The 27,676-nt window shown below is 35.8% G+C and overlaps 1 protein-coding gene across 1 annotated transcript in view; it reads left to right on the forward strand.

Annotated features, from left to right (window-relative positions):
* The window catches only part of KMT2C (lysine (K)-specific methyltransferase 2C), a 187,666-nt gene that overhangs the window by 39,753 nt on the left and 120,237 nt on the right, over positions 1-27,676 (forward strand). Inside the window, exons 11-18 of the mRNA XM_006895137.1 lie at positions 3,886-4,014; positions 6,504-6,623; positions 13,295-13,425; positions 18,375-18,555; positions 23,621-23,725; positions 25,064-25,192; positions 25,375-25,407; positions 25,492-25,611. Of these exons, the coding sequence (XP_006895199.1) occupies positions 3,886-4,014; positions 6,504-6,623; positions 13,295-13,425; positions 18,375-18,555; positions 23,621-23,725; positions 25,064-25,192; positions 25,375-25,407; positions 25,492-25,611 (948 nt within the window). The remainder of the gene's footprint in view (positions 1-3,885; positions 4,015-6,503; positions 6,624-13,294; positions 13,426-18,374; positions 18,556-23,620; positions 23,726-25,063; positions 25,193-25,374; positions 25,408-25,491; positions 25,612-27,676) is intronic.

The raw sequence follows: 27,676 nt of genomic DNA on the forward strand, positions 1-27,676 counted from the left end.
TACCCTACTGCAATATGTAGATGAGTTTATTTGAAGGTAAATAATTTGTATTTTGTTATGTTTGATGTTTACTGAGTTTTTGTAACTATACGTGAATGGCTTGTTGTGTATCATTGAGTTGGAGCTGACCCTCCTGCAGAGGCATTTAATCGCAAAGGAGAAGAAGACTTATCTTTCTCCCATCGAGCAGCTAGTGGATTTGAACTGTGTGTTTTTGAGATTGCAGCGCAGCTTTTTACCACTAGACTACCAGAACTCTCAATATTCATCGGTTAGTCATAAATATGTAAAATATTTATCATATTGATAAGGAATTGGCTTGAAATATGCTAGTTTATGCTTGTAATAATAAGTGGGAAAATAAATTAACAACTTAATGTTACTGTATTTGATGAATGTAAAATACATCCAGTTACCAATGTTTGATAACTATAGTGTTAAAATAATGTGGACTGAGTTTGTATATGTAGTTTTTAATTTGAGTAGGGAGCTCTAGTAGCCTAATGGATAAGAAGTTGCGTTGCTAACCCCAAAGCTTACATTTCAAATCCACCAGCTGCGCTGTGTGGGAAAGATGGGCAGTTCCTCTCGTGCATTTTACAGCCTCTGAAAATCAACTCTAGTGCTCGCTTTGGCAGCACATATACTAAAATTGGAACGGTACAGAGAAGAGTAGCATGGCCCCTGCGCAAGGATTACACGCAAATTCGTGAAGCGTTCCATATTTTCAACCCTGAAATGAACCAGTCTGTAACGAAGGCTAACTGCTAACTCCTTTCACCTACAAATTTCGTCTTTGGATACAAAGCTAAGTGGATAGTCCTTACCGAGGGACTGTTTAAAAAAAGAGGCAGGGAGAAGAAAAGAAAAAAAAGAAAATCAACTCTAGTGCTAACAGAGTCAGTTCCAGGTTGACATTAATGAGCAACAACTTAATTTCTCTCAAATGCATTCAGTGAAGTATTTATCAGAACACTTAAAGGTGTCATGCTAAGAATTCAGCTCTTAATTAAAAAATCTTAGAGCCTGTTGTATGGAAAAGTTGATGTCTCAGAGAAATATGTTAGACACAGTCGAAGCATAATGTTTGTGTGTGTCATTAGAAGTTACCTTCTGGTTCTGACTCAGGATATTCTGTACAACAGAATAACACATTGCACTGTTCTTTGTTGTCTTCAGCTCTCTGCTGGGCTTAATCCTGGTTTTGCCATCCATCTCACTCAGGGCCTTCTTTTTTTTTTCTCCTGACCTTTTATACTTTACCAAGCTTGATGTCAATTTCCAAGGGCTAGCTCCTTCTGATAATAGGCCCAAAGTATGAAAGATTTTCTTCATCTTGCTCATTTTAAAAATTAGATTGAACACAGTCATTCATATATATTGTATGTTCTACAATCATTCATATGCATTGCGTCTTATATAGTTACTGTTGCTCTGCCTGTTATCACCCCTTCAAGTCCTCATGGAATCTTTCTTATCCCTTCACCCTCCCTCTACCCACTAAGCTCTGCTAGCCTAGTGATTTCTGTCCTTCTCCTTCTGCCCTCCCTTGTCCCTATCCCTTCCACTTTTGAGCATTTATACATACCTTGCTCAGTTATCCTCATATTGTCACAGTAATGGCTTTATGCAGGATTTGTTCTTATGTGACTAAATTATTTCACTCAGCATAATACTCTCTAGGCTCCCATGTTAACATAGTATTTTATGAAATTATTCTTCTCTAGTGCTTAGTATCCCATTGTGTGAATATATCACAATTTCTCAATCTGTTCAATTGTTAATGGGAATTTAGGCTGTTTCTGTTTTTTTGCTATTGTGAATAATGCTGCTATGAACATAGGTGTGTATGTGTCCATTCTTGTCTCAGTTCTGGTCCTCGGGTTATTTTTGTCATAATGGAAAAGCGGATTATAGGAGATTTCTATGTTCAGCTTTTGCAGAAACGCCAAACTGCCCTCCATAGCAGTTACCCTTTCACAATCCCACTAGCAGTCAAAATTATGCATTCTTGCTCCTAAGGAACATTCTGTCTGAACTTCATCTAAGACTTATTTTTTTTGACAATTCATGTAATATTCAATATTCTTTGTCAACACAGTAATTTAAAAAAAAGCATCAGTTCTTGGTCTTTCATTTTCATTGGCCAACTTTAAATACTGTGATTTAAGTTATAACTGTGGACATAACTTTATCTAGATATTGAATTCTTTTTAAAGGTGATGATTGGGCTGAGTCTTGAAAGATTGGTTACATTGAAGGCAAAGGTTGAGGAAGTAGTAGAAGAACTTGATGCAGTCAAGTTTGATGGTTATAGCAAGGTGATAATGGAGAATTTAGAAGACACTACTGTCATGTACTTTAAATCATAAACTATTTTGAGAGCACTCTGAAGACATTAAGGAGCTCTGCTGGCAGAGTACATTACGTGTCGGGCTGCCACCTTGATGGTCAGTGGTTTAAGTCCACCATTTGTTCTGTGATAAAAAGATAATCTATCTCCTCCTGTAAAAATTTACAGACTTGGAAACCTGAAATAGGATTGTTATGGGTTGAAATCAATTTGATGGTAGTGGGTTTAGTTTTGGTTGAGAAAACACTAAGAAACTTTTCATTATCACTTGCTGTGCCTCTTCTTTACTAAGTGGCCTTTTCCATGGACTACTCTATCTTGAGAATATGTCTATAAATGAAGTCTTGCCATTCTTACTTCTAAGCGGCATCCTGGCTTTGCTTCTCCCAGGACAGATGTATTTATTCTTCTTACAGTTGATGATGTATTTAATTTCCCTTGTGAAAATAGATTTCTTTTTTTCTACCATCATGCTTTTGAAAATGTACTCCAGAAGGATGGTAGTAGAGAAGAGAGAGAATGTCAGAGGTAATTAAGTAGTAGAGTCTTATGTAGGAATTGTCAAGGTTCTTCCGGAGGGGTCTAGCTTCAGGGTATGCCTTGGTGCCTTTAGTTACAGTTGGTAGCACCAGGGAGAGGGGAGTAGGTGTATCATTAATTAGTAAAGAAGTTTTGGATATAGAGTTTTTAATCCTCTGGTGATACCCAATTAGAGCTATTGTTGAAGCTCAAAAGAGTATTTTGTGTTAGATATGTTGGGCTTGTATATATACTTAAAAACAAAGGGCAGTTTTTTTTGTATGTACCATCAACTCGGATCTGACGTAACAGGAGTTGATTGCCCCTCCTTCTCCAACAGAGCATCTGGTGGATTCGAACTGCATACCTCTGAGATTGCAGTACAGCTTCTTGCCACTCGGCCACCAGAGCTCCCTAGCACCTTGATTCTTTTATTTTTAAATTTTATTTTATTAGTTGTTGTGTGTGTGCCGTCAAATTGAATCTGACTGGTACAGGAGGAGATTGTCCCTCCTTCTCCAGCAGAGAGCATCTGGTGGATTCAAACCGTGTACCTATGGGATTGCAGTACAGCTTCTTGCCACTAGGCCACCAGAGCTCCCTAGCACCTTGATTTGTAAATCATTTTGAAATCTGTATTTTTTCCCTTCTCTTATTATTGCAGTTCTTTTCCTGAGAACACTGAACTCAGGAGCATGGTTTCCAGTAGCTCAGCAATTACAGTCCTTACTTTATTAACTGTTGTTCCTGTTACATTGAAGTCAGCTCATAGCTGTCCCTCCATTGGGTCTAGGAGCTTTAATTTACACAGGCAGAGATCCTGTCTTTCTCCTTTTGAGCAGCTAGGGGATTAGAACATCCTGCTTTTGGATTGGTAGTGCATTTCTTTTACTAATAGGCTACCAGATCTCCCTCCTGTATTTCTCTTTGTTTACCCTTGGTTTTTTCTTAATAATAGTGATTATATACTTAATATGCTTTGCCATTTTACCTATACATTTTCTTTTTTCCAGAAGGTGAACTTATGGATTGTGATGGAAAATCAGAATCTAGTCCTGAGAGGGAAGCTGTGGATGATGAGACTAAGGGAGTAGAAGGAGCAGAAGGTATCAAAAAAAGAAAAAGAAAACCATACAGACCAGGTATGATGCCTGAACTAAGTGTTTAAGTAAAATCAAATTACAAAACCTGGAACACTGAGGCTTTTCAGTTAAACAAAATACTTAAGACTAAATTGAGCACCTTAGCAAACTTTCAGATGTAAAGCTTATTTATATAAATTGAAGAACTGCACTGATTATTCATTTTAGCTGATGAATTCCTAAAGTTGAGAGAATGAAATTCATTACTTAATCCTTAACCTAGATATTAACTAATTTTCAGTAGTTGCTTTCTAATATTGGAATGTTTTAAAACTATTTTTAAGGGAGCTCCGGTGGCCTAGTGGCAAGAAGTTACACTGCAATCCCAGAGGTACACGGTTCAAATCCACTAGATGCTGTGCTGGAGGAGGATTGGCAATCTCCTCCTGTACCAGTCAGACCTGATTTGATGGTACACACACAGAAAGTGATAAAATAATTTTTTACAAAACCAAACCACAAAACTATTTTAAAATGTTATTGAAGGAGTCAAATTCAATATGAGTATGATAGTATAATATAAAGAAGAAGTAGTTTTATATGCTTCTAGACTTTATAATCCAGTTAGTACTGTGAATGATAAAAATGCTTCCTTTTTTTTTTTTTTTCTCTTTGCATCACGGAGCTAGGAAAAACACTCAGCTCTACCAGTCGTATTTACTTTATGGAGAAAATAATTGAAATAATTTTGGTATGGAATTTGGGGTTTTTTTAGACATCTTATTAATATCTGATAATTCATTTTAAAAGTATTGAATTTGTTGCTTTATAACATAAAAAAAAGTTTGAAAATGGGTCATTGACAGGGTATTCTTTGTGCCCTTTAGATTGATAAAAATAGACAGGAAATTAATATGTATGTATCCATTTTCCAATTAGCCAGTTTACCGATGTATTACAAAATTGAGTCAGTGTAATCTCTATTCCTCTAAGGGCTTATATTTTGTTAGTAAGAATGATTTAAGCATTTTTTATTTTAAGGAAAGACTTGTTAACGCACAAGAGCATAAAAATAACCTTTTCTTCAGATTATTCACATTTTTTATAGATTCTTTTTTTGAAAATTTTTATGTGTGTGTGTATGTATGTAAATCGGATCTGACTGGTACAGGAGGAGATTGCCCCTCCTCCAGCAGAGCATCTGGTGGATTTGAACTGCGCACCTCTGGGATTGCCACACAGCATCTTGCCACTAGGCCACCGGAGCTCCCTTAGAGTATTCACATTTTTTATAAAAATACTAGTTTCATTCAAATCATTTTATGTGACTAGTTTACTTTCTTTCCAAATACTAGCCTAAAAGTGCTTTTTAACTTTTAAAAACATTCACCAAAATGTAAATTTTTTTTTCCTGGAAATTTATGTTTGGTGATGTTTTCTTTTTTTTGTTTTGGTCTTCTTTTTCCCTGTATATGGAAGTCATATCTAATTGATGAGCCAGGAGAGCACAAGATCCTTGGTTAGACAACTATGTCATAAAGGTGGGGTTAGTAGGCAGTGAGAATTTTTCTGTGTGTTAATTTATTTAATCCTCATATCATGTAGGAGTAAAAATAAAAATAAACAAAAACAAACAAACAAAAAACCAACCATACCCTAAGACTCATTGCTGTCAAGTTGGAACTGACTCTCCAGCAGGATTTTGAAGGTTTTTTAGTCACACAAGGGGAGATTGTCCATCTTTCTCCTGTGGAGCTACAAGTAGATTTAAACCTCCAAAGAGGCAGTTGCCTTTTCGTTACCCTATGGACTATGCCACCAGAGCTCGCATAGATGGAGTGTGTTATCCCCTTGTTTCTAGTGAAAAAATTGAGTAATTTAAATAATTTCCAAAAAATAGGATACAGAGATATCTGGTCGCCTAGTCTGTAGGGTTGCACTGGTATCCCAAAGGCCACATCTTATTGGCTGTTCAGATTCCACAGCAGCAATTAGAGAAAAATGAAGAGTCTGGTCTCATGCTATTTATACCCATGGAAACCTACCGGAGAACCAGCAATGAGAAAGATAGTCACCAGAGTTTGAATATAAACAACCCGCCTCCAGATTTCATGCTCAATCACAAAGCTCTGTGTGTTTCAAGCCTTGATCATATGTAATGAATAGGCACAACTCCATGAAGTCTTCAAAGATTGAATCCTATATTTTATCTTGTATCTTTCTTAGATAATATGCAAATAACATAAATTATGCAGTGTAAGTTACTAATTTTTATTAGTTTGATAAATATGAATATTTTAGTGTTTGTCATTCTGACATTGTCTAAAAGTAAAAATGTATTCAGACCTTCTAAAAAATTTTACTTCTGTGTGGTTAGTGTTAACAATGACTTTGACGTCTCTTTGCTTATTTCCAAACTCATACATTTTTGCATTAAAATATTGCCCTCAATGAGTCCAAATTGAATTTTGGTAAATGTCCTACTAAATTATGAAGCTAGGGGTATATACTAATTGTTTACAAATTTATTTACTTTCTCTTTTTGATAGGTATTGGTGGGTTTATGGTTCGGCAAAGAAGTCGAACTGGACAAGGAAAAACCAAAAGATCTGTGATTAGAAAAGATTCTTCAGGCTCTGTCTCTGAGCAGTTACCTAGCAGAGATGATGGTATGTTACTGACAGTATTTTACTCTAAAATCTTAGTCTATCCTAAGTAATGTTACAATCACAACCTTATTCCTTGATAAAAGTATTAGATTCATATCTATTTTTTTCTATAATTATATTTTATTAATTTTCATAAACATTTGCAGAGATTTTGGGTTTCCATTCATTCATTGTTGCACTATTCTCTCTACCCTCCTCCCAGTTTGCTCTTGTCCAAATGCCACAGTGCTTGTCAAAGCCAGTTCTGATTAATCTTCTTTGTCAGTGTGTCCTTTGCCATTCCCTATCACTCCTCCCTGAGAGAGACTTCACCCTGAGTCATAAGGAAAAGGGGATGGCATATTCTCTTAGCTACGTCCTGCTGAAAAGGGACGCTGTGGGTTTCAGGGTGAAGATCTTCTCTCACTACTCTAAAGGGCCCCTTTGGCAGTAGGAAACACATAGATTTTATGGAGATTGATTTTGGAATTTAGATGCACTCTTACTGATTGTGCTTGGCCGTACATGTTCATATCCTTGAAGATGTATCATGGGGGTGTTGCAACCTAGAAGACACAAATTTGACTAACAAGTTATAAGTACATGAGTCCAAAGTTGATTTTATTTTTAAAATGTGTCTCAACCCAATAGATGATATTCTTTTGAGGGTTTTTTTTTGTTTTTTGGTTATTTTTAAGTTTCTTTTTAATAAAACATTTCAGGAATGGAATCACTTAGTTACAAAAACTATCCCTGGTATCTGACAAAAGGTCTATGAGAGATCCCACAAGTAGAAGACTTAAATGACCACAGACTACATTTTTAGGAGACTAGAAGTCTGTATTCAGTGTGGTAACTACAGGAAGACGTTATTTCTTCTTGGACCGATGATCCTGACAAATTTTAATGTTTTTATGTTTGGTTGCACGTTTTTTGCGTTTTTTGTATACTCTCTCCAGTCCAGAACTTTGTACACTTTTAGAGTGGTCAACAGTGGTGATTGGGTAGTCACTAGTTCTTTTGGTATTAGAGTTCTAGAGATTGTGGTTAATGGTATTCATTAACCCTTTGGACTCCTTGTTTGTGTCTTTGATTTCATCCTCTTTCTTTGTTCTAGACAGAGATAGATGAATACTTGTATCTTAGATGGCTGCTCGCAAGCTTTTATGATCCCAGTTGATGATGGCAAAAGTAAAATGTAAAGGACTATTTTAGTGGACTGTGTTACGCCACTGACCTGTTCTTCTCAAATGTGACCATGAGTCCTTAGGACCAATAGCTCATTTCCACTGAACATGGTTTACTATTTAGGGGTTTCCTTACTTTTTGCCCTTTTATTAGTTCCTTATTTCTTTGTACATGTTGCAAAATATAAACAATGCTTTTAAAAAGAGGATGTGGGAGACATGGAAGGCATCTAACATCTTCTAACTTGATGAGACAGAAGTCACTGTTTTGGGCACCATTAGCCTAACGCTGAGTTCTGTGAGGTAGAGGTGAGGTATACCTTCTCTCTCGTCAAACTCTACCAATTCTGTAACAAGCTTCCTTTTCCTTGGTACTCATCTTCACTAGGTTTGATCATTTACTGGCACAGGTAACCCAGAACTTAAAATAATCAAGATTATGCCTTGACATACAACATAGCTCTAATAACCAAAACAGCATGGTACTGTTATAATGACAGACACATAGACCAGAGGAACAGAATTGAGAATCCAGAAATCAATCAAAAGCTTTTGAGCAGCCATCTAAGATACAAGTATTTGTTTCTCTCTGCCGAGAACAAAGAAGGAAGAAAATTGAAAGACACTGGTCAACTGGTATTTGACAAAAAAACAAAACCTGTCATCAAATGAAGGAAAAACAACCTCTTCAGTAAATGGTGTTGGCAAAGTTTAACTTGCAGAAAGCTGAAGTAGGATCCACATTTCACACCATACACAAAAATCACTTCAAGGGGGATTAGAGACCCTCAGGTAAAGCGCAAACCAGAAAGATTATAAGGGACAAAATTAGACCAAACTGAGAAGCCCCAGCCTATGGTACAAATAGACTGACAAATATAACCAACAATGTATATGAAAGGATAACATCAATGAATGATACTTTTAAACAATTAAGTCCCTGTGTGCATCAAAAACTTTCCAATAAGGTGAAAAGATAACCTACTGACTATTGAAAACATTTGAAAATACCATCTCAGACAGTGGTTACATACTGAAAGTTTACAGAATGCTGCAGGACCTCCACAAGAAAAATGCTGGTAAACCAATTCCTAAAACGATAAAAGGCACAGAAAGAATTCAGCTGTGAAGCCATCTGGTCCAGGGCATGGTTTTTTTAATTTTGTTTGGTTTTTTGTGGGAGAGTCTTTTTATGTCCTGCTCAATTTCTTCTTTTGTGATGGGTCTGTTCAAGTGTTCTACAACTGACTGTGTAAATCTGGGTAGAGCATGAGTTTCAAGGAATTTGTCCATTTTTCAAATTTATCCACGCATAGCTTTTCATAATATTCTGATATTATAGACTTAATTTCCTCTGGTTCTGTTATTATGTCACCTCTATCATTCCTTAATCAATTTATTTGTGTGGTTTTTTTCTTTTGTTCAGTTTGTAAGTTGTTTGTCAGAAAAACCACCTCCTGGTCTTATTGATGGTTTCAATTGTTTTTCTGTTTTCTATCTCATTAATTTCCGCTCTTATCCTTGCAGTTTCCTTTTTTTCTAGAGGCTGTTGGTTTAGATTGTTGGTCTATAAATTCTACCAAACATTCAAGAGAAGATTTCTCACCAGAAAAAGAAGGAAAATTCCAGAAGACATTAGCCCTAATTCCAAAACCAGGCAAATATATTACCAAAAAAGAAAACTACAGACAAATATCTCTCGTGAACATAGATGCAAAAATCCTTAACAAAATCCTAGCCAATATAATAAAAAAAGCACATAAAAAAATATACTCATCATGTTCAAGTGGGATTTATTAGCGGTATGCAAGGATGGTTTAACATAAGAAAAACAATCAACGTAAGTCACCATATTAACAACACAAATAACAAGAACCATATAATCCTAGCAATTAATGCAGAAAAGGCATTTGACAAAAGGCTTGGAAAGACTTCACAGAGGAAGATGGCCATCAGGCACATGAGGAAATCCTTAAAATCACTGGCAATAAGATAGATGCAAACCAAAACCACAATGAGACATTGTCTCGCTCTAGTAGCAATGGCAAAAATCTAACATTACAGCAAGCAATAAATGTTGGAGAGAATGTGGAGAGGTGGAGACTCATACATTATTGGCAGCATTGTAAAATGGCACAACCACTCTGGAAGACAGTTTGACATTTCCTCAACAAGCGGAACATAGAAATGCCATATGATCCAAATATTCCACTGCTAGGCATATACCTTGAGGAAAATAGTACCGAGACACAGAGATTGGTACACCAGTGCACCATAGCAGCAGCATTCACATTAGCGAGAAAATGGAAACAACCTAAATGTCCAGCAAGAAATGAATGAATTGAGAAATTGTGGTATGTTCACATGATGGAATACTATGTAGCACACAGGAGCAAACTTCCTTCCAAGAGTACTCAGTTTTCTCCCTTTGAACTCATAAGCCTGATACACCAGCTTGTGCTGGTCTCTTGGTTCTGCTGCCACTGTTTTTGCTGTTTCTTGTGCTCAGTTTTTCTGTGTCCTGGGTCAAAGAGGACCTCAGCACATGGACCATGCATCCAAAGGACAACTTCTACCCCAATTTCTTCTTGTTAACAGAACTTTTCCCCTTTGCACCTCTGAGATCATTTGTTTTAAGCCTTCCAACAAAACTCATTGCTGTCAAGTTAGATCCAATTCTTTGCTAACTCTCCTTTGAGTTTCTAGCCGTTTGGTTTCTGGAGCTATAAAATGCAAGGGAAGAGTTCGCCAGCAGAGACACTGGTGGATTCAAAGCACCAGAGATGCATGTCTTGGATTAGCAGCAGAACTCAGTATAGACTATATGAGCAGAGCTCCCTGTTTTAAGTCTAGCAAGATGGAAATCACTCCCCTCATTGAGGTCCTTATTTGCATTGCCCCAGCCCCAACAAGGTGCATGCTTGATTAGTAAGCTGTCTAATCCGCTTACCTTAAGAAGCATATTTGCATGTTTCCATCTAGTCATTTAGTAGGAGTGATAAGATTTTCGTTAAAAGGAACATAAAAAGCAACAATATATTACATTGCCACAATTTATTTAAGAACAACTGGATGAATAAAGGTCATGGAGTGTAGTCTTCAATATGGTTTGAAGTTCAACATCAAGAAGAGAATAGTTGTCATCAACAGGCCAGTTGGCAGCACCATGATGGTTGGAGAAGAGATTGAACTTGTTAACAATTTCACCTTGCTTGAATCCACAGTCTCTTGGTACTAGCAGGAACTCAGAAGGTGAATTGCATTAGAGAAGTCTGCTGTTAGATACCTCTGTAAAGGTGCTAAAAAAAAAATTAAGATGTCAGTCTAGAGACTAAGGTGGATCTGATTCAGGCTGTGGTCTTTGCAGTTACTTGCTATGCATGAGTGAGCTGAACAATGACATAGAATGACAGAAGGAGAATCAACACCTTTGAGTTGTGGTGATGGAGAAGAGTGTTGAACATACCATGGACAGCCAGGAGAACACATAGGTCTATCTTGGGGAGGGTGAAATCAAGTTTCTTCTTGGGGGCAAGGGTTTTGACACTCTGTCTCAGTACTTTGGTCACATGGTCAGGAGGGACCTTAGAGAAAGACTGTAAAGTCATGAACTCAAGAAAAGGACCAGGGTATAGGAAGGCTTAAAGGCAGTTTTAGTAGGAGCTCCTGGGCGAGGTTCCTTTGTTTGAAGATAGAAACCAAGGAAGTTGTGCCCAGGTTATATTTGTGGGAGTTTTTATAGCAGGATTTTGATAGAGGGGGAAGAGTAGTGACATTCCGTTGTGCTTTATGGTTTATCCAGGTGGGTGGGGCCATTCATTCTTTTGATTGTGCAGGGGCAGCACAGGAGAGGAAGACTCCAGAGGAAATTAAGTGACATAGGAACTGGGGTAATGGGGGTAGGTTTATGGGCGGGGGTTGGGAGAGAGAGAGAGAGAAAGAGTCATAATAGAGCAAGGTTCAGAGTTATTGTACATAGGGTTGATATGAGTTGTGGGAGAATCATGCCACATTACAACAAAACAGCATATATAAATTTTTTTTAAAAAAAATTATATCACTAGCTCACTTTCTCTCTGAAATGCTCTGGTGGCATATTGGTGAAGAATTGCACTGTCAACACAAAGGCACACAGTTCAAATCCACCCGCTATTCCATAGGAGAAAGGTAGGCAATCTCCTGTGTGATTTATTGCCTCTGGAGTGTCATTTATGGGTCAGTTTCAACTCAGCAGTACACAACAGCAAATTGAAACATGAGGTACTACCAGCCCAAGACTACTTTAAATTATTTGTTTGAGTTTGATTTCCATAGATGATTTTCATTTTTACCTTTCTATCCAGCACCAAATTCACAACATAACAAGTGGTTTTCTTTATTTGTGGCCGGAGTGGTAACATGATATATGGAAGAGATAGGGCTGGGTTTAGTTCTTAGTGCAGTATATATCTAGGTAGTCTCCCCACCCCAAGGAAGCCTTAAGACTTTGTCCTCTACTCTCCATACCTCGTAAAGCTGAAATTCAAAGTCACTACATCTCAGTAAGTTTTAGTGTATTTAGTTCTTTGCTTACTTCTGTGGTTCCTTATTTACCTATTCTTTTAAGGATTCTTGTCATTCTAACTATATTACTGGTGTGTTAAAAATTAGTTTTTAAAATGTTTATCCAGTATTTTTAGTTTTCAGATCACCTGTATGGTCTGGAATAGATGTGCCCCTTTAATTTTCACAAAAGATGTGATTTTTACTCTACTGTTAAGAAACATGAGAACATCTGCTTTAAGTAGTATACTTGTTTCTCTGTTAATTTCATAATTTGCTAATTCTAAAGTTTTGTCTTATTTTAGTTCTGATTAAGATTAAATGGTTTTCCTATTCATAGTCTTGCATTTTACAGTGTATATATCCTATGCACGTAACTGCATTTATAATAAATTCCTAGGCAAAGGGTTGCTGGATTGAAAGAATGCGTTTTTCTCAATGAATTTGGTTGCCTGTTGTTCCCCATTATTTCTTACCAGATATTTATAATCACTAAAGTCCCTTTAAGTAGTATAAGTAGTCTTTTAAACTACTTGTGCACATTTTCTCTTTTTATAATCTTTTTGGGGGGAGGTGGTTTTTGGTGTATGTGTGTCTGCCGTCAAATTGGATCTGACTGGCACAAGAACTTGTCCCTTCTTCTCCAGCAGAGCATCTGGTGGATTCGAACCATCTTTTTATAATGCTTAACAAATTATTTGGTTATTAAATTTTTCAACTCTGTGAGAAAATACTGATTAAGAGGATACACAGTAGGAAGCATCTGCAAATAACAATTAGACCTGAAATGAATTTTTTATAATTCTTAACTGATGTATTTTGAGATTTTTTTGTTTTAGAATACTTGTTTGTTTGGTGTAATTCTGTGTATGTTCGTATGTTGGTAAGCTATAAAATTGGGTTTTGTGACTATGTATGAAACTTTTAAAAACTACTTGTTTATAAATATAAATGTTCTTTTAGGCTGGAGTGAGCAGTTACCAGATACTCTAGTTGATGAATCTGTTTCTGTGGCTGAAAATACAGAAAAGATAAAGAAGAGATACCGAAAAAGGAAAAATAAGCTTGAAGAAACCTTCCCTTCCTACTTACAAGTAATATTTTTCTCCACATTATATTTTATAGTTAAGGAAGTGTAATGTGTTCAGTTTTGAAGAAAAGATTTTTTTTTATGTTTTACTGGCTTTTATTGGGTTTGTTTATCATTAAAAAATGCCTTTTTTTTATTTACCAAGATGCCATGAAAGTGATCATTTCCCTTTCTTGTGGTTTGGTACTCTCCAAGTTCTTCCTAGTCTGTTTGTTCCTTTGTAGGTATTTCTACAACATGACAGGTAGTCTGTGTTTTGTGTGAGGGTACTCCAGATGTGAAAGGTGGTTCTTCCAACCAGCCTCACCCATGTGCCACCCAGAAAAGTCCTACTGACATTCATTTTGCCGGAACCGGTTAGAGTAAATATATTAATTCAATAATGATTTCTTTTTGGCAGCCTCTGTTAGAGTTTTAACTGCTTTTGTAGGTTCATTGAAGTATATATTTAAGCCAAATTCCTTTTATCCAAAGTATGCATAAGAAAATAACTCTCAATATAAAGAAATTATGTTTGGGAAAAGTTCAGCTACATTAAAATAGAATTCTTTTTACTTTAAAAAAAATTTATTTTTTGTGTGTGCTTGTGTACCTTCAAATCAGATCTGACTGGTACAGGAAGAAGAGCATCCAGTGGATTCAAACTACTCTCCTTGGGATTGCAATACAGCTTCTTGCCACTAGGCCACCTGAGCTCACGCTTTACTTTTTATATATTATTTCAAAAAGTTAAAGATGTGATCTCTTGGAAAGAACTCTGTTTTAGAACAGATTTGCCACTGAACATCAGACTCTGCAACTTGATCCTTCAGTGTCCTAAACAAGTTGTCCTTTTCCCCTAGGCCTTCATGAAATTTAATTCGAATTTTATAGAGTATCCATCTTAATTTCAGTGTCTATAATTGATCCTTCTAATAGAACTATATATTCAGTTGTCTGTCTTTCTTTTTTAAAGTTTCCAGTTAACTTTGTTCTATAGGTGAACTATTAACTAACATCAGCTAATTGATTTTCAGATCCATTTGCTTTCTAGTAACATAATTCGTTACCTTTTTTTTTTTTTTTTTTTGAGTAACTGAAAATCAAACTTAATACATTCAATTTGGAACTGATCCATAGCTGACTCTCCTGTGGGTTTCTGAGGCTGTGCGTCATTGTAAGAAGGTAGTCTGTTTTTCTTCCATAGAGCCATTGACGGATTCATACCATGGCCTTTGTATTAACAGCACAGCTGTCCATGGACTAGGCAACGAGAGCTCCTTAATCTAGTAATTGTTTTTATTTACCGTCAAGTAGGAACTGACTCATAGCTGACCCTCCACCGAGTATTCAGAGGCAGTAAATCACAGGGAGGAGATTGCCCATCTTTTTGTCCCAAAGTGTCTGGTGGATTCAGCCTATATGTCTTTGGCAGCTCAGTTCCTTATTGCTAAGCTACTAGATTGTTGTTGTGTACTTCTTAGTCAGAACTAACACTAACTCATAGCTGACCCTCCAGCAGGTTTTCACAGGCAGTAAATTGCAGGGCAGGAGGTTGTCCATCTTACTTCCATAGAGCAATATGTTGGATTTGAACTGGTTACCTTGGAGATTGTAACACAGCTTCTTATAACTACGCCACCATACCTCCCTGAGACACCAGATTAAGAGTATAAAAACCAAGCACTGATTTGTATAGATTTTTAAGCAGAGTCAAGTCATTCAGTGCTGTCTGGTTAGAACTAAATCAAAGCTGACTTTCCAGTGGGTTTTTGGGAACTGTAAACTTCAGTGCCCATTTTTCTCTGTGGAGCACCAGAGAGAGAAGACTTTTGGATAACAGCACAGCTTCCTACGGCCTGTGCCATAGAGTTTCCATTAAGCATAGGCACTTGGGTATAGGGTGATGTTGATAGAAATTTTTATTAGCCCGTTATCATATTATGGAAAATCTTATGAAAAGTTAAAATACTGCTCTGCTACTTCATTAATGCTCAGTTATAAGTTACTGAGTGGCACAAATGAGTAAGTATTACAATGCTACCTGAAAGCTTGGTAATTCAGACCTGTGTAGGTCTTGGGAAGACGAGCTTAATAATCTGCTCTACTGAAAGTTTATCACCTTGAAAATACTATAGGTTGGTTCTACTTTGCATACTTGAGTCACTATAATCCAGCCAGCAGCTAACAACAATAAAATCTACATGTATTTTTTTCTGAGTGGCATAACTAGTTAAGTGCTCAGCTACCAGCTGAAAGGATGATTTGAATCTACTCAAAGTTGCCTCAGAGTTACATAGTAATGTTGAGAAATTCATTAAGAGCTATTTGAACCCCTAATTTTGTCCCTTCCATAGTATATCTCCTTCATTTTCTTTAGCAGTTTATGAAAATTATTTCATACATTGGCAAAAGACATTTTAAAAGTATTGCTAATTTCATGATTATTTCTGTGATCTTAATCTACTGAGGTATGGTGGTTTAATGGATAGGACATTATGCTGCCTATCCACAGGTGGTGAGTGGTTTGAATCCACCAGCCCCTTTTGAGGAGCGATAGGCAGTCTCCTCATATGATTTACAGCCTCTGAAAACCTGCTGGAGAGTCAGCTTTGAGTTGGTTCCAACCCAGTGGTAATGAGTGAGTCTGTTGAGCAAGATTGTTTCTTCTGGTATACAGAAGTAGTATCTAATCTGGTTTTGTTTTTATGTAAAAGAAACCTTTCTAATGATACAAACTCTTGAGCATCTTTTCATAACACTTGTACTAATTTTCCATTGATGAGAAAATGCTTAGTGACAAAACCTCATTAGAAATTCAGTAACATTTTTTTTTCAAGTATCTGTTAATCATAACAGTGTCAAGGTAAACATAAAGTAATTGTGCAGTTTATGCACTAAAAGTATCAGTTTTACCTTGAATAACTAGCTATGTACATATAGTTTTAGGAACCTCTAATAATAGCTCTATTCTCTCCATTATTTGTCAGAGTACCAAGTAATAGAATTATGTAAAAGACATCAAATAACAATGGTATTGTTTAATAAGCACAGTAAAGACATCATGAGATATTTATAAAAATAATTCCAGGAAAATTGGCCTCAGATTTCTCAAAATTCTGTGGGGGAATTAAAACATCTCTAACATTATAAAATTCATTTTCCTAATAAAAAACATTGCTGTTATATGCTGGTAGGTTTCCTAGCTTTGTGGATTTTCAAATTTATTTACTGTAGTGGAACAGTTTGTTTGTTATTTTAAAATGTGAGACATATACTGCTTGAGGTATACTTAAGTCTTTGTTCCTGAAGTAAGATCTAAAAAGGATAATGACAATAATGGCACAAAATGAAGCTTATAGTCATTATACATGTAAAAGTATTCCATTACAAAATATTTTGGTATAGATTTCATCATTTCAAGTGTGCTTCTCTATCCAACCACCTCAGAATCTCTCTTCAAAGTGATTAATGGCAATTTAGTGTTTTCAGAATGTTAAAAATGTTAAAAATAATTTACTTACATGTTGTTGTTGTTGTGTGTGTCATGGAGTCAGAACTGACCCATAGCTGACTCTCCAGGTGACTCAAACCATGTGCCTTTGGGATTTTAATGAAGCTTACCATGGGGCCTACAGAATCCTTAGGATTATGCTGCAGTCCCAAAGGCATGTGGTTCAAATCCACCAACTACTCTGCAGGAGAATGATGAGCAGAAGGGTCAGCTGTGGGTGGGTTTTGACTCAATGGCACATAACAATTTACTTAAAGAAGTATGTAATATTACTGATTAGCATTTTTATTTTGCTAGATATTTTATGTTGCTCAGTTTACTTTCTATTAATACTGTGTTTTAGAGCTCTTCTTTTACAACAGTTCTATATCCTTTTAAAAAATTCATGTGTTATATTTTTTATTATAAGTGTAAGTCAACATTCAGTGCTCAGGCTGTTCGTTCATAGGGTCGCTATGAGTCGTCTATGACTCCACGGCATTAAACAACAACAAGAAGTCAACATTAGTATAAATATATAGTCTAGTGTGTATTGATGAACTTTAAGGCTTTCACCCTTTAGTATTAAAAAACAATAACAGTGACATATCTTTTATAAGTCTACGTTACTTATTGATAACTACTGCTAAATTGTCCACTACAAGGACTGTCCAGATAGACCACATTAAAGAAAACAGATTAATGCAAAGTTAACTCAGTTGAAATAAGTAAAAAGATCCCAAGTTCTTCATTTCTGCATTTTTTGTTGATCCTTGGGATGTTTTACAGTCCCTCAGTTGCAGGAAACCCTATTGAAAGCACCAGTGTCCTAAGTATCTTGAAGTAGAAAAATGTTAAAATGTTGTTGTTGTTGAGTACCATCAAGTCGAAATGACCCATAGCTGATCCTCCCTCAGGTTTTCAAAGGTGGTAAACTGTGCAGGAGGAGACTCACCATCAGTATCACACCGTAGTATAATGAAAATGGAAAAAAAAAACCCTTCTTCAGATTTACAGAATGTGAAATCTATGACTCAATAAAAAAATTAAAAATCTGTCTGACATAATGTAAATATTAAAGCTTTAAGTAGAATCCTTGTCATGTTCTTTGTAAGTAATCTACAAATATTTATATTTATGATGCTTTAGTTCTACTTGTAATTAGTTAGAGTACTAATAGTAATTGTCAATCTTAATACTTTGAAATTTTAACCTAATCATCTAAAGTGCTTGAATTATTATACTGTATTTGTTAGAAACACGTTTGACATAATTATGTAGTTTTAGAAAAACTACCAAAATCCTTCTTTACAATAAGACATAACTATAAAAGAATTTGTAAGATTTTTTTGTATTTATTAATGATTATTATTATTTCATATACAGCATTTCTGGTATTTCTTCTTAGCAAAAATAATAGCAATAATTGATTGGTTTTATATCATTTTATAATTAATTCTTTTCATATGTGCTTTGTGTAGGAAGCTTTCTTTGGAAAAGATCTTCTAGATACAAGTAGACAGTACAAGCTGAGTTTAGATAATCTATCAGAAGATACAGCTCAACTTTCATGTAAAACAAATATGAACCGAAATTTCTTGGATCCTTCCTTTGATCCACTACTTAGTTCATCCTCAACTTCAGGAAAACCTGCAGCCCAAGGTATTTGAAATAATTAATGGATTCTTTGTTTTATCAGAGAAAATTAATCTTTCTTTAAATAAAATCTTTGAAATTCTTTAGTTTGTTCACTTCACTTACTTATTCTCTACTTCATAGAAGTATAAAAGTTAAGTTCTGTATGAGTTGGCTGAGTAATTGTGTAATTCCCACTAGTATCAAAAGTTGGGGAAGAAAATATGCAGTTTGTCATTTGCAGAGATATAGACAGTGTTGTCTCATCATCAGTAATGTGTGAGTGAAATAAGATATTTTTTATTTATTACATAGCTGAAAGAAATTTAGGGTAAAGGAAAAGCTACTGCTGTGGCGAGGAACTGGTTATATATTGCATTATATAATATTTTCTCAGCTTTGACACTTCTGACAGTTTGAGTTATGAATTGTAGGAAAGAACCTAATCCTATGTATCTCTGGTCCTGTGGACATTAGTATGATCATAAATGTCTCCAGATATTGCTAGTTGTTGCTTAGATAAAAGTCGTGCCCAGTTGAGAACCACTACTCCAGACACTGTAAGTTGTAGGAGCTACTTAGAATCAATGAAATGAGGTGAGAACTTAAAAATATTTATAAACAGATGTTAATATTAGGATTCTAAGAGTTTAGCTAGATAAAGATGCAGTAATTGTGATTACAGTGTTCATTCTGGGTTCCTTGATGCAAATAATGCTGTGTTAGTCTCTCTCTTTTCCCATTGCTTACATTTACTACTTTTAAAACTGACTTGAGAAAGCAAATTACTTTCATTGTATCAATATTTTCACTCACTCGGCAATATCTGGAGTTGAAATGGAGATATTTATTTTAAATTTTTATTACTTCAGGTACTCGGAAGCATCTGTACTCCCTTCACATGTACATCCACTCTACCTGGTAGTAACAAAATGAAAGCCCTTGACTAATGGCCAAGTTTAGTTTAAGTCTTTTTTTTTTATGTTTAAGTCTTTTAAACAGTCAAAGTCAAGAAAGGAGTGTGTCAGGGATATATCTTTACCCCATACCTTTTAAATCTTTCTGCGGAACAGAGCATTCAACTAGCTGGACTTTATGAAGGAGACTATGGAATCAGGATTGGAGGAAGTCAACTGGCCTGGCGTTGTGCTTATGGCACAACCTTGCTCACCAAGGACTTAAAGCACAGAACGTCAAGGACTACAGTGTTCAGTATAGATGGATACCATCTCAACATAAAAAACCAACACCCAAGATCCTTTCCCCTGGGTCAGTTGGCAGCATCACGATGAGGAAAAATTGAGGTTATTAACAATTTCATCTTGATCTGATACACGATCAACACAAGTTGAAATAAAAATCAAAAGACAAGTTGGTTTGGGAAAGTCTGCTGTAAGGTACTTCTCAAGAGTAAAAAGCAGCGATACCAGTCTAGAAACTAAAGTGTGCCTTATGCAGGCCATAATCTTCTCAGTTGTTTATTACATGTTTAAGAGCTGGAAAAATTATTGAGGATGGGAGAAGAATAATTAATGCCTTTGAGTTGTGGTGCTAGAGAAGAGTATTGAACATACCATGGACTTCTAAGAGAACAAACAGATCTCTCCTGGATAGGATGAAAGCGGGTTGCTCCTTGGAGGAAAGGATTTTAAAACTGCCTTACAGACTTTGGTTATGTTGTCATGAGGGACCAGTCCATGGTGAAGGATTCCATGCTTGGGAATGGTAAAGGATCAGCACTGAAGAGGAGGATCCTGGTTGAGATGGATTGACACAGTGACTGTGGCAATGAGGTCAGAGGTATCAGAGATGATGAGATAATTCTCTTCCATCCCGATTGTTATCAATCCACAAATATTTCTCTACTGTCGAAATATATTCTCATGGCAGCGACTTTTCTCATCCCTCTTCCCAGTCTCCGTATACACACAGTCATCCTCACTCCAATAGACTTCAGCTCCTCGTCCAAAGTGGCCTATAGTCCTACAGTCATGTCCACGTTCCCCACCCATATGCCAAGTCTTTTTTCTACATGACAGCCATTGTGTTCCATTCCTTAGTTCTCAACCAATCCCCAGTTTGTTTCCCATTAAACTTTAGAATAAAGGGTATGGCTTCATCAGGGCCTGTGAAGCCCTACTTAATCTTGCCCTACCTGCTACATTTCTTTCATTTATTATATGTCACCACTCTGGCATCTTATATTTGCTAAAACTCTTCCTACCCTAGGGACTTTGCCTAAGGAGTTCTTGTGGCATAGTTACACTGGTAGCCAAAAGGCTGCGAATCTCTAGTGGTTCAAAACCGTCAACAGTTCCTTGGTAGAAAGATGGGCAGCCTTCTCTTGTGAAGATAGGCAGCCTCAGAAACCCAGGAGAGGGTCACCATAACTCAGAATCACTTCAGCCGCAATGCATTGATTGCTTTTGGAACATTCTGGTGGTGTAGTGAAGTACGTTTGGGACTGCTGACTAGAAGCTCGGAAATTTAAATCCAGCAGCCACCCCATGAGAGGGGAGAGGATGCACTCTATACTTATTAAGATTTACAGCCTTGGAAACCCTACAAGGGTCATCTTGAGTCAGTATCCACTTGACACGATTTTTTGTTTTTATTCTGTATGATGTGTTGTCTGTACTCATCTTACTCCCTTATTCCATTTAGATTTATGCTTAGTCATCTCCTTACCAAAAGTCTTCCCTGCTCACCATATGTGTAATACTGTACCCTGTAAAGTACTCTTGTTTTTATTTTGTATTATTTTTTAATACTGATGTTGATGATGTTTACTTACTAACTTCTGAGGAAGTAAGCAGTTTGAGGACTGGCACTTTATTTTTGTCACTTCGAATAGATGCACCTCAGAGTCCCAGACCACCACAATAAAGGAATATTGCAATAAAGCAAATCACATGAATGTTTTTGTTTCACAGTGCATGCATGTAACAGTTAGCTTTACACCATTTACAGTGTAAGCTTTTATGTGCAGTAGAGTTATTTAAAATTTGGAGTGCTGTGAGGTTTAGCATATTTGGTAATTTTTTGCCAAATAGTGTTACAAAAAATATAAATAGCAAAATATATTCTAAGAAAGTTTGAAATAGTGCAAGGATTACCAAAATGTGATATACTGAGTATATGCTGTTGGAAAAATGATGCAGGTAGTAGTACTACTGTAGTGCAGTTACCACAAACCTTTTTTTTTTTTAAAAAAAAACTTGAAATTCAATAAAAGAGTTCAGTAAAATGAGATAATTCATATATTCCCAGTGGTTGAAACATCATCTGATACATAAACCTTAGACCTAGATACAATTTTTTAAATAAATAGTGAAATCAGTAATTAATATGAAAAATGATGCTGGTATTAGACATCTAACTAGATGATGTTTGGCTTATACAATAAAATTAATTTCAAGTAATGAAACTGTTCATATTTTAATTTTTTTAGAGATAGCATTTAAATATTTTTGCTTATAATGTTTTGTTTAACTTGTGTTGCTTAAAAGTAGTTTAAATTTTATTATCACTATCTGTTATCCACAAATATAAATCATCTAAAAAATTTAATGAACTTTCTTATTGAAAACAATTGGAGTGCCTATGCTATGAAAACATTCTGTGTAGGTGTAGAATTAAGAGTTTTAATGACTAACACACACTTCGGTGTCTGTTATATCATTGGTATTTAGTTAATGTTTGCAAAAGTTGAAGCTATGTTCAACTATCATGCCTAAGAACATACTACCATTTCTTTTTTTTCTTCTATATTTTATTAATTTTCATAAACATTTACAGAGATTTTGGGTTTCCATTCATTCATTGTTGCACTATTCTCTCTACCCTCCTCCCAGTTTGTTCTTGTCCAAATGCCACAGTGCTTGTCAAAGCCAGTTCTGATTAATCTTCTTTGTCAGTGTGTCCTTTGCCATTCCCTATCACTCCTCCCTGAGAGAGACTTCACCCTGAGTCATAAGGAAAAGGGGATGGCGTATTCTCTTAGCTACTTCCTGCTGAAAAGGGACGCTGTGGGTTTCAGGGTGAAGATCTTCTCTCACTACTCTAAAGGGCCCCTTTGGCAGTAGGAAACACATAGACTATTATGGAGATTGATTTTGGAATTTAGATGCACTCTTACTGATTGTGCTTGGCCGTACATGTTCATATCCTTGAAGATGTATCATGGGGGTGTTGCAACCTAGAAGACACAAATTTGACTAACAAGTTATAAGTACATGAGTCCAGAAATTATGGAAAAGTAAAAGAAAAGATTCTTTCATTGTTTTACAAACCGTCCCCCAGGTCCCCTCCACCATGTAGCCTTCGCTCTAGTCTCCTGTGATGACAGAAATACCTAGTTATATATCTCTTTTAAACAGTTTTCTCCCTCCTCTGTTTCAGTGCAGTATACATTACCGAACCCATCTTACTCAGTCTCTCCCCAACCCCAAGGACAGTCCCATTCTACAACAGTGGCATCATGTAATATTTGTCCTTTTGTGACTGGGATATTTCACTCAGCATAATGTTCTCCAGAGTCAACCATTTTGAATAATATTTTATGAGTTCCTTGTTTTTTAATGCAGCATAGTATTCCATTGTGCGAATATACCACAGCTTCTCTAGCCATTCGTTTGTTGATGGGCACTTAGGTTGTTTCCAACTCCTTGCTATTGTGAACAAAGCTGCAATAAACATGGGTGTGCATATATCTGCTTGGATGTCAGCTATGGTCTCTTCAGGGTATATTCCCAGTAGTGGAATTGCTGGGTCAAACGGTATCTCTATTTGCAACTTTTTGAGAAAGCGCCATACTGCTTTCCACAGGGGTTGCACCATTTTACACTCCCACCAACAGTGAATCAGGGTTCCAGTTTCTCCACAGCCTCGCCAGCATTTGTTGCTTGCTGTTTTGTTAAATTTTGCTATTTTGACTGGGGTGAAATGATATCTCATAGTTGTTTTAATTTGCATCTCTCTTAGGGCTAGGGATTTTGAGCATTTCTTCATGTGTTTGTTAGCCATGAAGCTATGTTCAACTATCATCCCTAAGAAAATACTACCATTTCTAAAATATACTTTTTGTGTATAGGTGCTACCGATGATCCACTAGCCGATCTTTCAGAAGTGTTAAATACAGATGATGACATCCTTGGAATTATTTCAGATGATCTAGCAAAATCAGTTGATCATTCAGGTTTGTATGATTTATAGTCTTTCTATTTTTATGATATGTGTGAGAAGTGCGTGGAACAAATTTACTTAATTTTTTTCTTTTCCCCCAATTATTGAGGCTTTCTTCACTTTGTCAGAAAACTCAACATTTTATCTACATCAGCTTTTCTGCTTTAGAAGGGTAGCTAATTTCCACTGCCTTTCTGATTATATTTAAGGCATGTAGCCTTATATTCTTGCAGTACCTTGATTCTTCTTTTGTTTGCATTTCCCCTCCCTTGTGGTAATCATCCATTTTATTGGTTTGGGTCTTGTAGGTCTTGATTTATGCACTTTCCAGGTTGACAGCTCACCATTTACATTTGGTAAGAAACTGCAATGGATGGTCGCTGCCTAGTAGTAGTCTTCTTTTCTATAGTGGTTTCAGCAGAAACAGCCTGTAGGTGCATGCATGTATGTTCGTAACGCTACTTTGTCACTAATTCACACCTTACCACCTTGTGTGTGTGGCTAAAGCATAGTACAGATGAACTGTGCTTTGAATTACTGTCTCCGTAGTTTGGTTCTAGTTGTTCTTTTTATTACTGTCCTTTCTTTCCAATGTATAGTTCTATTCTGATAATAATTTATAATATTACAAAGTCTTAATGTTGCTCCTGTCAAATAAGAATAGACTGAATTGAATTTTCACTTTTTGGAATAATAATATTTAGAAAACATGAAAAAAAGTGGGCAGTAAGCCACTTTTACATGTGAATTTCATAAAAATGCCAATTTATGTGAGATAAAATACCAATTTATTTGTGAATAATTATTTCATAATATTGTAAACATAACCTCTATCTTGCTTGGAACTGTGGAATATTTTTAAAAATATTTTCTGTATTTGAAATTGTTTACAAACCATAATGGCTATAAAAGATTGAGTTTTAGAGCATTTCATTAATTTGTGAAATAGCCCTCTGTTTCACGAATTATATATAATTGTTGAACTGTATGTTTGGTGTCATTATTTTCCAAGTTAAAGGAAATACATAGGTTTGTAAAGATTCTATCTTAAATAATTTGGTGCTTTTGTGGCAATTACCAATGATTTAAAATTATATATGTCTGAGTTACTCAAGAAATACATATTTTTAAATTAAGATATAATTAGCAGTTATGTCTAAAAATACTTTGTACTTAAGTTTTATTGATTGAATAGCTAGTCTGTAAAATAATCCTGATTATTCAGAAGTACAGACGTTCCATTTCTCTTTTAGGGTATTGTTGAAAATTGATTATTATTGGTAAATAGTTTCATGTCTAAGTATGTTGATCACTTTTTAATCTGCTTACCTCATTCTTTTAGCTGGAATAGATATTGGTCACGTCGCTGATGATCCTTCTTCTCTGCCTCAGCCAAGTGTCAGTCAGAGTTCACGACCATTAAGTGAAGAACAACTAGATGGAATCCTCAGTCCAGAGCTAGACAAAATGGTCACAGATGGTAAAATATTTGCCCTACATCTAGGCTTTCTAAAACACATGAGTAAATATGATTTTCAAAGATTTTTGCATGCCTACTTATAATTTACCTACTATACTTAAAATTTCTGTATCAAATATTCTTTTACACATTATATTTAAATGGTGACTGTTAATATTTCTGTTTTTTTATTTTTATCTTAGGAGCAATTCTTGGCAAGTTATATAAAATTCCAGGTATGTGCATTCTGAATTTTTCATTTATTAAAATGGCATTCCTCAACAAACATAATCTTACTGCTCTTATTATTTACTTCATAGAGCTTGGAGGAAAGGATGTTGAAGACTTATTTACTGCTGTACTTAGTCCTGTAACCACTCAGCCAACCCCATTGCCACAAGCTCCACCCCCATCACAGCTGTTACCAGTACACAACCAGGGTATGTTTTTACAGAAAAGTTTTATGAATATACTTCTACATATTTTCATATATTTGTAATTTTTTGTGTAAATATATGCTTATAGGAGTTTTTGAATAGTGCAGTTGGTTAAGCACTTAACCGCTGGCCATAAGATTGATTGTTTGAACCCACCTAGACTCCTCAGATAAACTGTATGAGTCAAAGTCTACTTGACAGCAGCTGACAAAAACATGTTGTTCCTAGCTGGCACAAATAGTATCTGTTTGCTAATTGAAAAGTTGATAGTTTAAATCGCACCAGAGGTGCCTCAAACATCTGATGATCCACTTCCTAGAAATAAGCCATTAAAATCCCAATGGATTATAAGTATTTCTAACAGCCAACTAAAATGAAAGCATATCACTAGCACATAGAGGATGCAGTGGAGGCAGTATTAAAAAGGAAACTAATAAACAGTAAATACTAACAAAGATAAAAATAAAGCTCTCCAGTAATCACACCTAACAATTTGAGGAATTAGAGAAACTAAGCCTAAATGTATCAGAAAGAAAGGGAAGTAGCAGAGATCAGAGCAAAATCCAGTTAAATAGAAAACTGAGTTTCAATAGAATCAATAAAACTAGAAGTTACTTCTTTGAAAATATCAGTAAAATTGACACATTTTTAGACTGGCTAACAAACAGAAGATGCAAATAACCAAAAGAGGAAATATACTACAAATGACCTACTAGAAGTGAACATAATAAAACAACATTATGCACAACTGTATGGTAATAATTAGATAATCTAGATGAGATGGACTAATGAGACACATAACCATGCTGAACTCAAGAGGAAATAAGGGAGCGCCAGCGTTCTGGCTGCGGGAAGGAGGAGACAACTTAGTCACTCCTGGGTCTCAGTCCTTCCCTCCGGCACCGCTGTGGGCTGGCTGCGGGCCGAGGGTGGGTGACCCTAAGACGGACGACCACAGCATGTCGTCCTCGGACCCCACCACCGAGGGAGAGAGAACCCCCACCCAGCCCGCCAAAAAAGACACCTAAGAAAGAAAAGCCTAAGCCTAAAGCTGCTTCTAAAAGTAAAAAATCCGCAAAAAGTGCTAATGTTAAGAAGGCAGATAGCAACACCACCAAGAAGAATCAAAACAGTTCCAAGAAAGAAAGTGAATCAGAAGATAGTTCAGATGATGAACCTCTTAATTAAAAAATTGAAGAAGCCTCTTACAGACGAAGAGTTAAAGGAAACAGTTAAAAAATTATTGGCAAATACTAACCTGGAGGAAGTCACAATGAAACAGATTTGCAAAGAGGTATATGAAAATTATCCAGCTTATGATTTAACTGAAAGGAAAGATTTCATAAAAACAACTGTTAAAGAGCTAATTTCTTGAAATAAGACTCAGCCCATGGATTTGAAGATCTGATTTATACCAGCAGAGAGAATGTATTTCTTTTCCTAAATCATTCTTAAGCATTTTGTTGGTAGGATTTACCACTGACCTTTTGATCTGGAGTGTTATGTAAACCTGACTTTGCCGTTTAAATTGCATTTCTATGCATTTAGTTTAAATCTTGCATGGCAGTAATTCTTTGCTTTTATAGTTATATTTTGTACATTTTTAATTTCTTTATATAAGATTGTAGATTCTTTAAACTATTGTGGTTTTTAGTGCGCTTTATATTAGCTAGCTTAAGACTTTTAATCAAGTAGAATGAAGGCTGTTATTACTGGCATCTATACATGCAGCGAGTATTGCAGTATTTAGTATATGGAATATTTTGAAATACACATTTCTTCTGTCATTCAGTGGCAGTGTGTTCATCATATTAAAAATATACAGGCTATAGCTGTCAGATGACACATCTGACCTTTTCTCGTGCATGTCCACTTGTCAGCATGACAGAAGTGACAAATATTATTTTTGTACTTTCAAAAACAAATTTGTATATAAAGTTTTTTTATTTCTTTTGTGCGGATCCATTTTTAAACACATATAGGTAGCTATCTTTATAAACAATGAAATGTCAGTGTTCAGCCAGGTTGGTATGACAGAGCAGTCAGCAGTATTCAGTAAGCACTGAAG

This window comes from Elephantulus edwardii, unplaced genomic scaffold (assembly GCF_000299155.1).
Source record: "Elephantulus edwardii isolate Elephantulus edwardi_28Jun2011 unplaced genomic scaffold, EleEdw1.0 scaffold00161, whole genome shotgun sequence".
Taxonomy (NCBI): domain Eukaryota; kingdom Metazoa; phylum Chordata; class Mammalia; order Macroscelidea; family Macroscelididae; genus Elephantulus; species Elephantulus edwardii.